General features: G+C 47.2%; 1 protein-coding gene across 1 annotated transcript in view; it reads left to right on the top strand.

Annotated features, from left to right (window-relative positions):
* The window catches only part of KATNAL1 (katanin catalytic subunit A1 like 1), a 153,253-nt gene that overhangs the window by 118,019 nt on the left and 20,863 nt on the right, over nucleotides 1-14,371 (top strand). Inside the window, exons 6-7 of the mRNA XM_082247671.1 lie at nucleotides 2,527-2,685; nucleotides 13,658-13,784. Of these exons, the coding sequence (XP_082103797.1) occupies nucleotides 2,527-2,685; nucleotides 13,658-13,784 (286 nt within the window). The remainder of the gene's footprint in view (nucleotides 1-2,526; nucleotides 2,686-13,657; nucleotides 13,785-14,371) is intronic.

Here is a 14,371-nt window from a genome sequence, read left to right as displayed (position 1 = left end):
GCACGCCCTACTGCCTGCATGCCTGAGCAATGGGCAGATGGTCTGCAGGAAGTAAATGCTAAATGAATCATAGAATCAAGATTGCCACAGCCAGAAATAATAGGAGGGTGTTTTTCAAAGTTATTTCTCAGCAAAATAAAGCATGGCTGGGTGGGTGAGTTTGCTTTGAATGTCAAAAATGAATTGAATAGTGATTTTGGTTTGTGGTGTTTAGATGCAGTGTAGTTCTGCATCTCAACACCCCCCTTAAATTCTGTGACATATATTCACAATGCCCTTGTGAGTAGGCACTGCTGTGTCACACATTTACAGAGCCTGCCTTCTGAACTACAGGGGTACTGGAGGGAAAGGTTTCAGGAGGTGGAGTCAGTTCAGGAATTGCCACTTACAGGCAGCAATATACCATGCACTTTGCAGTGGGGCTACATGCTTGCTTATGTCTAGGGGACTGGGAAAAAGCAGTTTTGCTTTCCTGATCCTCCACTCCTGCAGGCTCCCACACACTGCAAGACTGGTCCTTCAGCCTGTTCTCCCCTATTGGATGCCCTCTAACATCAGGACTGATGCAGGGCCCATAGCCTTGCAAGGGACGGGAGAATGCTAAGAAGCAGTCCATTACTAGGACATGGGGGAGTGCTGGCTGCAAAGGGAGCAAAGGGTTGGGTAAGTAAAACTGCTTTTCCCTTCCCCTAGGCATAAATGATTGTTTAACTCTTGCAGTGCAGGAACAGACCCACTGTAGGGGAGGATTTTTACTCTCCTCCGTGTTAGGCTTTAAATGCAGCTAGTGCAAGTACCTATGTTTGATTTTGTATTAGCTTCCTAGGTGAAAAGTATAGAGCGAGCAGATAGATGACTACATCAGCTTACTCCTGCTCTCTAATGCCCTTTTCACATGGATTCTGTCAGGTGGCAACAGGTGGTTTGAAACAGGTTTTTAACTCCCTTTGACTGTCAAAACTAGGCAATGGCCACCGGAGAGCTTCTCTGTGCACCAAAATAAATAGGGTATGTACCAAAGGGGTAAACATGGCATCCCTGCAGCTGTTTCCAATAGATGTGATTGCAGCATGGTGGAGAAACAGGTGTGTGAGAGGTGGCATATCACCATTTGATTGCCTGCTAAGTGTGGTTCAGTTGTTGCTGATGGCGTGATCCACTGGGGATTGCTAGTCGGTAGCTAGACCCACAAGAGAAAGGCCTAAGGCCTGGCTATACACAGTGTGAAATTGGCACAATTCCCCCATCAACATAGGCAGTGCTGACAGGGTAATCCCTCTTGCTGAGCTATTGTCTGCTCCTGGCAGGGGTAGCCATCCCCTCCAGGAGAAAACAGTGATTATCCCTAGCAGCTACATCAGACGCTAACAATAATCCTAAGACAAACTGGCAGGCTGGTTGTTCTCAAGTTGATCGATGCCCATTAACGGTTTGGCTGGCCTAACTCTCCCGTCATCAGGCTGTAGGTGGAGAGAAGGCACCACTGAATCCCATCTGCAGTTCATCCTGTAACCAAAAAATGGCATCAGCCACAGCCCCCCTCCCTTTTCTCCTACATAGAGCTTTTAGGCTCAGTAGGATCTGTAGGTCTATTTTAGATAGTATACTAAAGTAAAACCTTACTACCGTAGTACCAGACAGTAATTTGGTAGTGGGGTGTTCTTTATATTCCTAAATTGGACAAAAGTTGGCCATAGATGGATCAAATCTGGGCTGGTTCAGGAGGAGAGGCTGAGATTCAATACATCTGTGGGCAGGCTGATTGTATCCAAGTCTATCCATCGATTGACTTTGGTACAACTAGCATGTCAGATTTTTAGCATACAATTATTGCCAGTGGCTATAACTGCTAGCTGTCATCATGTTGTTGTCCGTGCAGTGACGGCTCACCACACCCCTCCACTGAGATAACACAATAGCTCCACGGGAGGGATTCCCCCATCAACACTGACTGTGTCGATAGGGGAATGAACAAGGTTGCAGGAAAGAAATCGCATAATCAATGGCCTGCTTTTGGTTGCTTTCCATTATGGATCTCTAAAATACATTTTTTTTTTTTTACAGACATGTATATAGTGCCTACATATTATATATTCCCTATCCTCAAGGAGCTTACAGTCTAAGGTGCTTGTCTCATGTGCAAACATACCTGTACACATAGTAGGGCCGATTTAGACAGGGGGCAATTACCTGTCAGAATGTCTGGAGTGTGGGAAGAAACTAGAGTACCCAGAGGAAACCCATGCATGCACAGGGAGAACTTGTAAACTCCAGGCAAATGGTGTCCTAGCCAAGATTTGAACTGAGGACCCCATTGCTGCAAGGCAGATTTGCTAAGTCACAAATCTGGCAGACAGCATAGGCTCTGCACCACAGCCTTTTTCATGAATGCCTTGAAAAATAAAGTAAAATCTGATGTGTCAGCAAAGAGCAGTATTAGCTCCCCTTTTTAGACACCCCCCTAATCTTTGCCTAAAATTTGCATATAAACAAGATTGTAATATTAACCCAATATTTCCCTTTCAGGGTGTTCTAATGGTTGGACCTCCTGGAACTGGCAAAACTATGCTGGCTAAAGCTGTAGCCACAGAATGCGGAACAACATTTTTCAATGTTTCTTCTTCAACATTAACATCCAAGTACAGAGGGGAGTCTGAAAAGCTGGTCCGCTTATTATTTGAAATGGTACATTATTCTTTGTAATTCACTGCATGATTCAGCTGCATCTGTCTAAAATGTTGAAAGCAGCAGAGAGAGACATCTAGGGATACGGAAAATTATATATAAATGAGGATAAAATTAAAGAAAGCGTACAGTATGAGTATTTGCAAGAAGATGCAGTGTTCTGAAATGCTGATTTAATCTAGCAAAATAAAACATGAAGTTATGGCAAGTACTGCAGACAGAAACATTCTGACTACCAGTATGACAAATATGGCTGGTTTGTATGGTCTGCTACTATTAAATGAGGTAGGATCCTATAGTTGGATCATGGACATACCAGGGTAGACGAAGGTATATCTTTCAGTCAGGTGTCACATAAATGTGTGCACAGGGCTCACCCAAATGCACATGCTAATATGAAGAAAGTAAAGAGAAAAAAATTGGCAGGGTTTTACCATGCCTTACCCTGTACAAGACCACATCTAGCTTTTAGCCAGTTTGGTTGCTCTCTCCTCCAGGGATTGGTCAACTGTGAGTTATATGTTGCCACCATAGACATACTGTCTAGTCCAATCAAAAAACTAAATATCTGGTGAGTATCATCTCTTCTCTATGGATAGCTTAATGTACATGTGAACCCTCACCTTGTAAAGCAACTAATTTTTTTTTCTCCTTTTTTTTTTTTTTGTTTTTTTTTCTTTATAAGTAATCACATGCCCTCTGTTCTTAACTGCATAAGGAGCTCAGAGATCTAGGGGACAAGAAACAGCAGTACACTGGTCGTCCCAGTGAATGGCTCTGCAGGGTGGAAGGGAAGGATATGTCAGCACAAGATCAGGCTGAGTTCCCAGCACAGCCAGAAAACTGACCAGACTGTGCTCTCATTCCTAGTGTGGTCAGTTTTTATTAGGAAAACAGTGGACTGGCAGGATTTCACACAAAGGAAGCAATACAAAGGGAACAGGATACATTTTCATATAAAAACATGGTACAACAGACATGTGTCAGGAATATGAATTGTTGGGGTAACGTATTATTTAAATGTAATGGGCTAGGCCAGCCAACTAATGGTCATCTTTCCTGGCATACTCCAGTTAACCACTTTCCGACTGGCCCATGGTTTAAATACGGCTGCAAAGTGGTTGTCTAGTTCTGGGAAGGCGTACATGGACGTCCTCCCAGAATCGCGCTCCCGCGAGCCCCCTGGGGCACGCACATGGGAGTGTCCGTGCTCGCCAGGTCCCGGGGACCCGATGCATCACGGATCGTGGTAAAGGGCCAATGAGGGTGGTCCTTTACCACGTGATCGATCCGTCTAATGACGGAGCGATTACATCACAACAAACCGCTGCATGTCCGGTTCATTTCTTTCCTCTCCTCGTACGCTGTACACAGCAATCGGTACAGCGTGCGAGGAGAGGAGAGAAACTGCAGCTGCACGCCTCCTCTGCCTCAACTGTGCCCAATTAGTGCCTCATCTGTGTCCCATCAGTGCCTCAGCCGTGCCCCATCCATGCATCATCCGTGCCTCATCCATGCATCATCCGTGTCACATCCGTGCCCACCCATGCCACCTCAGTGCTCCGTGCTCATCCGTGCCTCATCTATGCGACATCTGTGCCTGCCCATGCCGTCTCAGTGCTCATCTATGCCACATCCATGCTCATCCATCCCACATCTGTGCTCATCCATGCCACATCAGTGCTCATCCGTGCCACATCCATGCCACCTCAGTGCTCATCCATGCCAATTCAGTGCTCATCCGTGCCACGCCAGTGGTCATCCGTGCCACATCCATGCCACGTCAGTGCTCATCCATGCCACATCAGTGCACATCCGTGCCACATCAAAGCCACATCAGTGGTCATCTGTGCCACATCCATGCCACGTCAGTGCTCATCCATGCCACATCCATGCCACTTCAGTGCTCATCCGTGCCACGTCAGTGAAATATCTAAGGTCTTAATTTAAGACCAAAGTACAGCGCTTGCTCGAAGCCATGAATACCTGTATAGGTTGCCTGAGTTTCAGTAATTGGTATGATACCAGTATATATATTCCAAAATTTCTGTGAACAAATATCTAAAATATTGTGCAAATAATGAGTGATAAAAATACCAATAGTGTTAAAAATTATAAAATTATTACTTCAATAAGTATATTAATTCAATAAATAAATCCATGAAAATGGTGTATCTGCATATATAAAATTCAACAAAAAATTGGGATACAAGTGACTTTTGTGCTCAAAGAATAAATATATATAGATGAGAGAATGCGTGTCCTTAATAGATATACAGTCCAAAAATTATATATATTATATAAAAAACTTTGACTTCTGTGTTCAAAGATTAATAAAATGTCCTTGATAATAAAAATAGGTGGATATTCAATTCAAAAAAGTGCATGTGCTTGATCAAGAAAACGCTGTGACATCAAATTCTTGCTGAATAAAAGGGCTGGATCACTTACCAGATGTAGTGGGTTCTATATACCATACGGTATTAGAACCTATCAGGCTTGAGAAGCCCCCTGGGATCAATAGGTAACCTCTTTGGATGGTCTCCAATGACAGGTGATTCCGTCCGAGGTATCGATGATGGTATGTAAAAGAAAGAAGGCTCCAAATAGCGCAATTCAATAGGATTAAATTCTTTATTTCCCATATAGCGGGTAAAATAGTTTAAAATATCGTATCACATCCCTGGTGGTCTAGCGGTGCGGGCTGCTTGTCCTCCTCGCGGTGAGACAAGCTACTTCCGGCTTGCGCTCCACTCGGTATGACGTGATAACGTTTGTGCCGTCCAAGCTGACGCGTTTCGTCACTTCCGGTGACGTCTTTGGAGCTTCTGAAGACGTCACCGGAAGTGACGAAACGCATCAGCTTGGACCGCACAAACGTCATCACGTCATACCGAGTGGACCGTAAGCCGGAAGTAGCTTGTCTCACCGCGAGGAGAACAAGCAGCCCGCACCGCTAGACCACCAGGGATGTGATACGATCTTTTAAACTATTTTACCCGTCAGTACTTTAGGTGTGATCAATTTCCAATGATTGGTACCATAGCTTGTAGACTCTATAACCTTCACAAAGACCAAAAAATGTATACTTATTTGGTTTATTTTTTGTAAAGATATGTAGCAGTATAAATTTTGGTCAAAACTTATGAAGAAAAATGACTAAATTTGCAAAATTTAAAACCAAAACGAAGAAAAATGCATTTTTTTTTACAAAATTTTTGGTATTTTTTCATTTATAGCGCAAAAAATAAAAAACCCAATTATGATTAAATACCACCAAAAGAAAGCTCTGTTTGTGTGAAAAAAAGGATGAAAATTTCATATGGGGACAGTGTTGCATGACTGAGTAATTGTCATTCAAAATGTGAGAGCACTGAAAGTTGAAAATTGATCTGGTTAGGAAGGGGGTTTAAGTGCCTAGTGGGTAAGTGGTTAATCTAAAATATCTGCCCAGGGCTTTTGTTTTTCATCATTCTTGTGTAAGTACACCAAGCTACCTCCTTCTGTAAAATCATATGGTCTCCTATAGCGTGCTTTTCTGTGAATACCAGATCCTGAGCAAGCTTGTATGCGTGTATGCCAGGGATTACCAAACTAATTAATTTAAGGAAACCTGTAGTGAGAGAATATGGAGGCTGCTTTTGCTAACCTTTCTTTCTGAAAACCTTAATTGCCTTACTGTTATGGTGTTTGTGTTATCTTAGAACAAATATACACATCAGGAGTTATGACTTTTTACGTTTTTATGCTTTTCCAAGTCAGAATTTAAGCCAGAGGCAGCTAGGCAACTTCTACGAGATCCAAATTGACAGCATTCACATTTGTCTTGAATTTAGTTTTGCATATCACTGATAATTCAGAAACAATATTTAGGCCCCTGTTTCACATCTAACTGCAAACTAGAGATTTATAATTTTCATGAAGTTAGGTTTTCTCAGCACAGAATAATTGGCTTTGTGTACAGAGGCATGATAATGCTGCATCCCCTTGCCAAGTCAATGAAAAAATAGTTTGATGAGTTTGGTGTGGAGAAACTCAAGTGGCCTGCACAGAGCCCCAACCTCAACTCTATTGAACACCTCTGAGAGAAGTAAGGCTGCCTATACATTGCTCTGTTTTTCTAGGTTCAGCCAACCAGCTCAACTAAAAAAAACTGAACCAAATCCTCCATCCTATTTGCTGCAATGCTGATCGAGCCCAAATTTTATAGCAGTCCTGTTTGTGAGAAGTTGATTGACTTCTCATAAACAGGAAAGACCATACTTTGTTTGAAATTTGACCAGTTCCTGCTGAACTGATCGGATTTCAATCCATTTATAGCCAGCTTAAGAATGCAGATTTTGAACCAGGCCTACTCAACCAACATCAGTACCTGACCTCACAAACGTTCTTTTGGCTGAATGAGCACAAATTCTTATAAACGGCTGACCTGATGGGGAACTAGTCCCGATGGTCACAGTGCCTTTTGGGTGGATAGAACTGAGAGACTATATCCCCATCAGGTCTGCCTTGCTTTTATTTGGCAGCAGATGGCAGTGGGTGTACTAGAAAGCTGCTATTGGACTAAATAGTGGCTATGAATCCACACACTACCATCTGCTGGCAATTAGGAGCAAGGCAGACCTGATGGAGAATTAGTCTTTCAGTTCTCTATCAGGCTCCACCCACTCCACTACAAAACCAGCCAGGGAAGGAGCGCACTGTGGAAGGAGTGTCCAGTGTGTAACAACGTAACTCCTAGATGGCCACGGACAGATTCATGTTCCTTTTTTCTGGCAATTGCAGTGTTGAGGCCCAATAAAATTCAAGGGGCATCTATGAAACCCTTTATGAATTACCCCCATATGTTTTAGTTTACATTTCTAAAAATATATTTCTCTTACGTCCTCCGACAGTCGCCGCCTCTTCATATTCGTCACATATGGGGTATTAGACTTTGCTCCGAAGGAGTAGCTAGGCAACAGAATATGTTAACAATAAAGCTTTAACATATCCCACCCTCAAGGGGTGGTCCCCTCAGTCAATACCCTCCTACTTCCTGCAACCATATCTCAGTTTTAATGTCTAGCTTGTCAGGAGTGGCTGGCTCTCTCTGTGCTGGGACTTTCTGTCCCAGACTCTTTATTCTTTTTAATATTTTGTTTGAGTTTTTCTCTCTACCTTTAATTAGCTGTTATTTTGTCAGCGTTAGTTAGTTCTTCGGACGAAGAGGATCATGCGGACTGGGTCTCGGGCTGATCCCCCTGGTCGCAGGTCGTGGGTCAGTGGCTTCCCAGTCTGCCATCGAGCGTTCAGCCAGGTAACGCTCCTGGCATAGTGAACGACCCATCCCTGTTCGGTGCAGGGATGATTGGTGAGGTGGCTACCTCACTGGACGCTGTGCGGTTTCTTAACCCCCATTTTGTGCGTCTTGAATTGCGACTCTCCCTGCCTCATGTGCAGCGGCTTGTTCGCCTGTGCGGGTCCCCCACGCCATGTGAGGTAAGTGTATTTATGTGGGGACCTGTCTGTCTGGGGGGGTGTCAGTCTGGGACTGTGTAACCTGCCTCTATTCACACTGCTTGTCTCCCTATCTCTCGGCTGCATGCTGTGGGCTGCAAGGGGGGGGGGGGGGAGCTGTATGACACTGTGTGTGTCAGGCTGGGCAGTGTGAGAAGCTGTGTGCTGTGGGGCATGTTTTTTTGGCATGTTTGGGCATATACAGCGATCGCTGCGGCGATCTAACATGTATTCTTATATTGGAATGTAATGTGTGTTTTAATGCACTGTGGAGCGGCGTTTTCGGCGCCAAACGACGCCATTTTGCCTGCGCCCGCTCCGGCCGCATGGTTTACATGCATGGCGGCCATTTTCTTGTAGCCTCCATAGGCTTACATAGAGCGCCCTGGCAGCATCACTTCCTCTTTCCAGGAACAGCGATCGAGGCAGCAGCAGCGGCGAGGGTCTCCTCAGGTTTTATCCTTCTGTTCTTGCTATCCATTGCCTGTGTTCAGTTTGCATATTCCCTGTGGGGGTCTCATTGTGCTTGAGTGTGGTGCGGTGGGCTGCGCTTGCCGCGCTTGCTAAAAAGGGGCAGTTAACCCTTGGTTGTCTGGCATTACAGGGGCAATGGATTCTCAGGAGGGCAAATTTCCTACAGTATTGGTGGAAAGCCAGGGGTCCGCTGTTTCCCCCCCAGGGGGGATTTAGCCACTATTGTGGCTGGCCTTGCTGCTCAGGTGCAAATGCTGGTGGCTGCTCAATCTACTAAAAGGCCCAGAGTTGCTCTGTCCTCTGATTCTGAGGGTGAAGGTGATGGGGCTGTTCTGGCAGGGGCCTCCTTATCGGGGTCCCGCTCCTCTCTTGATCTAGTGGGGTCTGAGGTGGAGGCTGAAGTTGAGGGGGTCGATAATTCTCCCCCTGGCTCGCCTGAAGAGCTTGCAATCATGGATGAGTTGATTGCTTCCATTAAGCAAACGCTGCGTTTGCAGGACGAAGTGTGTCCCCCCGCTGCCTTGGCGGCTTATGGGACGCAGAGAAAACGCAGGACGCCGCAGGTTTTTCCCTGCAATGATGATTTTCAGCGCGCTGTTAAGGATCAATGGCGCGATCTGCGCAAACCTTTTGCGGTACCAAGTAAATTCAAGCTGCGTTATCCTTTTTCGCCTGCCACTGATGAACGGTGGTGTGTGCCTCCACCAGTGGATCATGCAATTGCGGTTTTGAACAAAGCCACTGCGATTCCTGCAGAGGGTTCCCCTGTTTTCCGTGATGCCACGGATAGGAGACTGGAGTCTCTTGCCCGTCATACTTATTCTGTTACGGGTTCTATGCTTAAGGCTCTGTTTGCTTCTCTCATGGCGGCCCAGGCGATCGCAAGTTGGACGCAGATGCTTAGGCGCGTTCTAGTGGCCGATTCGGCCTCGGCGGCGACCCTGGATATGGTGGATCAGATCCACCAGGGTGTCATGTATCTGTGTGATGCGGACCTGGACCTGATTCCGTTGGCTGCACGTGTGCACAGTGTGGCGGTGTTGTCTCGCCGCCTGGTTTGGTTAAAATGTTGGTCGGTGGACCAATCTTCACGTAAGACCTTAGCCAATCTGCCCTATGATGGGTCTCGCCTTTTTGGGGAGTCCTTGGATGTGTTGATTAAGGGGATCACCGGGGGTAAGAGCACTCTCTTGCCCCATTTCCCCAAGGCTAAGGGGGCTTCTGGGAAGAAGCATGCAAATTTTCGGCCCCCTCAGGGGTCCTTTCGTGCCTTTCGGCCGCACTACAAGGGCAAACCGTTCAAAGGTCAAGGCTCTCAGAAGAAGCCCTGGTCTGGGAAACAGAAGTCCGGCCAATCCGGACCTGCAGCCCATAACAGTTCGGCCTGAAGGGGCGCCCTCACCCAGTTTTGGGGTGGGGGGACGCTTGCTTGGTTTTCTTCAGCCCTGGTTGGCCCGTGTGCGGGACAGATGGGTTCTGGAAATCGTTCGATCTGGTTACAAGATCGAGTTTCTCTCTCGGCCGGAGAGCAGATTTTTTCCCTCAAATCTTCAACTGTCTCCAGAGCGCCTGCGGGACCTGCATCTGGCGGTGCGGGACCTGAGGGCTCAGGGAGTGGTGGTTCCGGTGCCTCATCGGGACAGGTTTCGGGGGTTTTATTCCAATCTGTTCACCGTGCCCAGAAAGGAGGGCAAGGTTCGTCCGATTCTGGACTTGAAGGCTCTGAACCGCTCTGTGCGGGTTCGCAAGTTCCGCATGGAATCCCTGCGGTCGGTGGTGGCTGCCCTGGTTCCGGGGGAATTCATGGCCTCCATCGATTTGAAGGATGCGTACCTTCACATCCCCATATTCGAGGGTCATCAGCGGTACCTTCGATTTGCCATTGCGGAGGATCACTACCAGTTCGTGGCGTTGCCCTTTGGTCTCGCCTCGGCTCCGCGGGTCTTCACCAAGGTGCTTGCACCGGTTCTGGCATTATTGAGGGCCCAGGGCGTTTCTGTCCTGGGGTATCTGGACGACATTCTGGTTCGGTCTGCGACCAGACAGGGTCTGGAGGAGGACCTGTCTGTCACAATGCAAACTCTGCAGGAGTTTGGTTGGACGATAAATTTTCCAAAGTCGACACTGAGTCCGTCGGTTCGTCTCCCCTATCTGGGAATGATACTGGACTCGGTGCAGGCGAAGGTCTTCCTGCCGGAAGACAAACTCAGGACTCTCCGGGAGGAAGTCAGGTCCCTCAGGGACGTTCCGAACTCGTCTCTGCGGACGTGTATGAGATGTCTGGGATTGATGGTCTCGGCCTTCGAGGCGATTCCTTTCGCACAGTTTCACACGCGGGGTCTCCAAGCTGAGATCCTGTTCAGGTGGGACGGGCGACCTCAATCTCTGGATCTTCAAATCTCGTTGAGTCTTCGCACCAGGGAAAACCTTCTGTGGTGGCTCCAGTCCCTGTTGGTGTCCGGGGGCAAGTCGTTTCGTCCGATCTCGTGGACGGTAATCACCACGGATGCCAGCCTGTCGGGCTGGGGTGGAGTTCTGGGCGTTCTGTCCGCTCAGGGGACTTGGTCGGAGGGGGAGTCTTCCCTTCCGATCAACATTCTGGAATTGCGTGCGATAAGGCTCTGTCTTCATCGCTGGACGGACCGGCTGCAGGGTTGCCCGGTTCGGGTGCAGACGGACAATGCCACGGCGGTGGCCTACATCAACCACCAAGGGGGCACCAGGAGTGCCCGAGCGGCTCGAGAAGTGGCCGACATTCTGTCTTGGGCCGAGACTCATGTCCCGGCGATAACGGCGGTTCACATTCCGGGAGTGGAGAACTGGCAGGCGGACTATCTGAGTCGCCGGACCCTGGATCAGGGGGAATGGTCTCTCCATCCGGCTGTCTTCCAGACGTTGTGCGCGAAGTGGGGTCTTCCAGATGTGGACCTGTTCGCGTCTCGCCTCAACAACAAGGTGAAGAGGTTCGTGGCAAGGACGCGCGACCCTCGGGCAGACGCGTCGGACGCGTTAGTGGCCCCGTGGCATCAGTACAGGCTGATGTACGCGTTTCCACCGATTCAGTTGCTGTCCAGGTTCCTTCGCAGGTTACACTCGGAACGCAACACGGTGATTCTTGTGGCACCGGACTGGCCTCACGGGTCCTGGTACGCAGACCTCGTGAATCTGGCGGTCGACGCCCCGTGGCGTCTGCCTCTTCGAGACGATCTACTGTCTCAAGGGCCGATATACCATCCTGCTTTACAGTCGCTGGCTTTGACGGCCTGGCTGTTGAGACCGAGGTCCTGAAGGAGAGGGGTCTCTCTCCGGAGGTCGTTCATACTTTAATCAACGCAAGGAAGTCTTCCTCGGGGAAGGTTTATTACCGTACTTGGAAGGCCTATTTTGCCTGGTGTGAGTCCAGGGGGTTTTCACCCCGCACATACTCGGTGTCCCGTGTGCTGTCTTTCCTTCAAACGGGTGTTGATCAGCGTTTGGCGCTGGCTACGATAAAGGGTCAGGTGTCTGCTCTGGCCGTTCTGTTTCAACGTCCCGTGGCTTCCAACCCTTTGGTTGGCACCTTTGTTCAGGGTGTGCGGCATCTGGTTCCCCCGCGGCGGGATCCTCTGCCCCCTTGGGACTTGAATCTCGTTCTCTCTGTGTTACAACATGCTCCTTTTGAACAGATCAGGGAGATCTCGTTGTCTATGTTGTCCAAAAAGGTCGCCTTTTTGGTGGCGATCACTTCGGCTCGCAGAGTGTCGGAACTGGCGGCTTTGTCCTGCAAGTCTCCGTACCTGGTTATTCATTTGGATAAGGTGGTCTTGCGACCTAATCCTTCTTTTCTGCCGAAACGAGTTTCGAAATTCCATCTTAATGAGGATATTGTCTTGCCTTCGTTGTGCACGAAGCCTAAACATCCAAAGGAGGTGAGATTACATTCTCTGGATGTTGTTCGGGCGATAAGGGTTTACCTTAAATCGACTGAGTCTTTTCGAAAGACGGACTCCTTGTTTGTTCTTCCAGAGGGTCCTCGGAAGGGCATGGCGGCTTCGGCCTCTACCATCGCCAAATGGATCAGGCAGACCATTGAACAGGCCTATGCTTTGCAGGGGAAGGTTCCCCCTGTGCCTGTGAAGGCGCACTCTACTAGATCTCTGAGTACGTCCTGGGCCTGTCGTCATGGGGCTTCTGTAGCCCAGGTGTGTAAGGCGGCGACTTGGTCGACCGTGCACACTTTCACAAAATTCTACAAAGTAGATGTTCAGGCATCGGCGGATGCTTCCTTTGGCCGCAAGGTTCTTAGTGCGGCTGTTCCCTAGGGTCCCTTGTTGGGGACTCCTGGCTGTTGGGATAAGTTTTGTATCCCCTGGTTTTTTTGTCTTTTCCTGGGTTGTTGCTCCTGTTGAGCACTTATTTTTGCTGTTGCCCAGCTGGTTTCCTTCCTTTGGTAAGGTTCCTTTCTTTGATGTGGAGACTGCGTTGCCTTTCGGCGCGGATGCGTTTCCCACCCCTCATGTTTGCACTGCTTTGGGACGTCCCCATATGTGACGAATATGAAGAGGCGGCGACTGTCGGAGGACGTAAGAGAAAACGGAATTTTTGTAAAATCTTACCTGTAAAATTCCTTTCTCTGAGTCCTCCGACAGTCGCCGCCCCCGCCCCTCTTTTGGGGTTTGATTGTATACTCTACTGCTATTCCACTAAAACTGAGATATGGTTGCAGGAAGTAGGAGGGTATTGACTGAGGGGACCACCCCTTGAGGGTGGGATATGTTAAAGCTTTATTGTTAACATATTCTGTTGCCTAGCTACTCCTTCGGAGCAAAGTCTAATACCCCATATGTGACGAATATGAAGAGGCGGCGACTGTCGGAGGACTCAGAGAAAGGAATTTTACAGGTAAGATTTTACAAAAATTCCGTTTTTCCTTCATGTGATTTTGTTATACATGCACACCTATACATTTATGATTTACTATTATATATTTTATCAGTAACAAAGATATTGCTTCCTACAGGCAAGGTTTTATGCACCTACTACTATTTTCATTGATGAAATTGACTCGATTTGCAGCCGTAGAGGAACATCTGATGAACATGAGGCCAGCCGAAGAGTCAAGTCTGAGCTGCTCGTTCAGATGGATGGTATGGTACCTAACAGTCATGTCTGTTTATGGATTATCATTGTGTGACATGTATCAATAAATATATCTAACTCCATTAAAACCAATTGCTGAATTGCATCAGAGAAACCAAGGCAATTTTTGTTTAATTGTCAAAAATACCATACCAATTATAAGATCAATATATATATATATATATATATATATATATATATATATATATATATATATATATATATATATATATAGTATACAGTATGTATATTACAGGTATTTATATGGTATCATCAATTTACATAGTGATTTACAATACTGTACATTCACAACAGTCCCTGCCCTCAATCTAAGGTCTCTATCTCACATGTATACATACATGGACCAATTTAGGACAGGTGTCTATTAACCTACTGGCATGTCTTTGGAGTGTAGGAGGAAACTATAATACCCAGGGGAAAACCCACACAAGCAGAGGGATAACATGCAAACTCCACATGGATAATGTCCTGGTCTAGATTCAAACTGAGAACCCCAGTGCTACAAGGCTTAAATGCTAAGCACTGAAGAACTAAGCTGTCCTATTACAGTGTAGAATTGGTAGTGTACATGAAT

The sequence above is a fragment of the Pelophylax lessonae genome, assembly GCF_965119305.1.
Source record: "Pelophylax lessonae genome assembly, chromosome: 2".
Classification (NCBI taxonomy): domain Eukaryota; kingdom Metazoa; phylum Chordata; class Amphibia; order Anura; family Ranidae; genus Pelophylax; species Pelophylax lessonae.
This window is presented reverse-complemented; position numbering and strand designations above follow the sequence as displayed.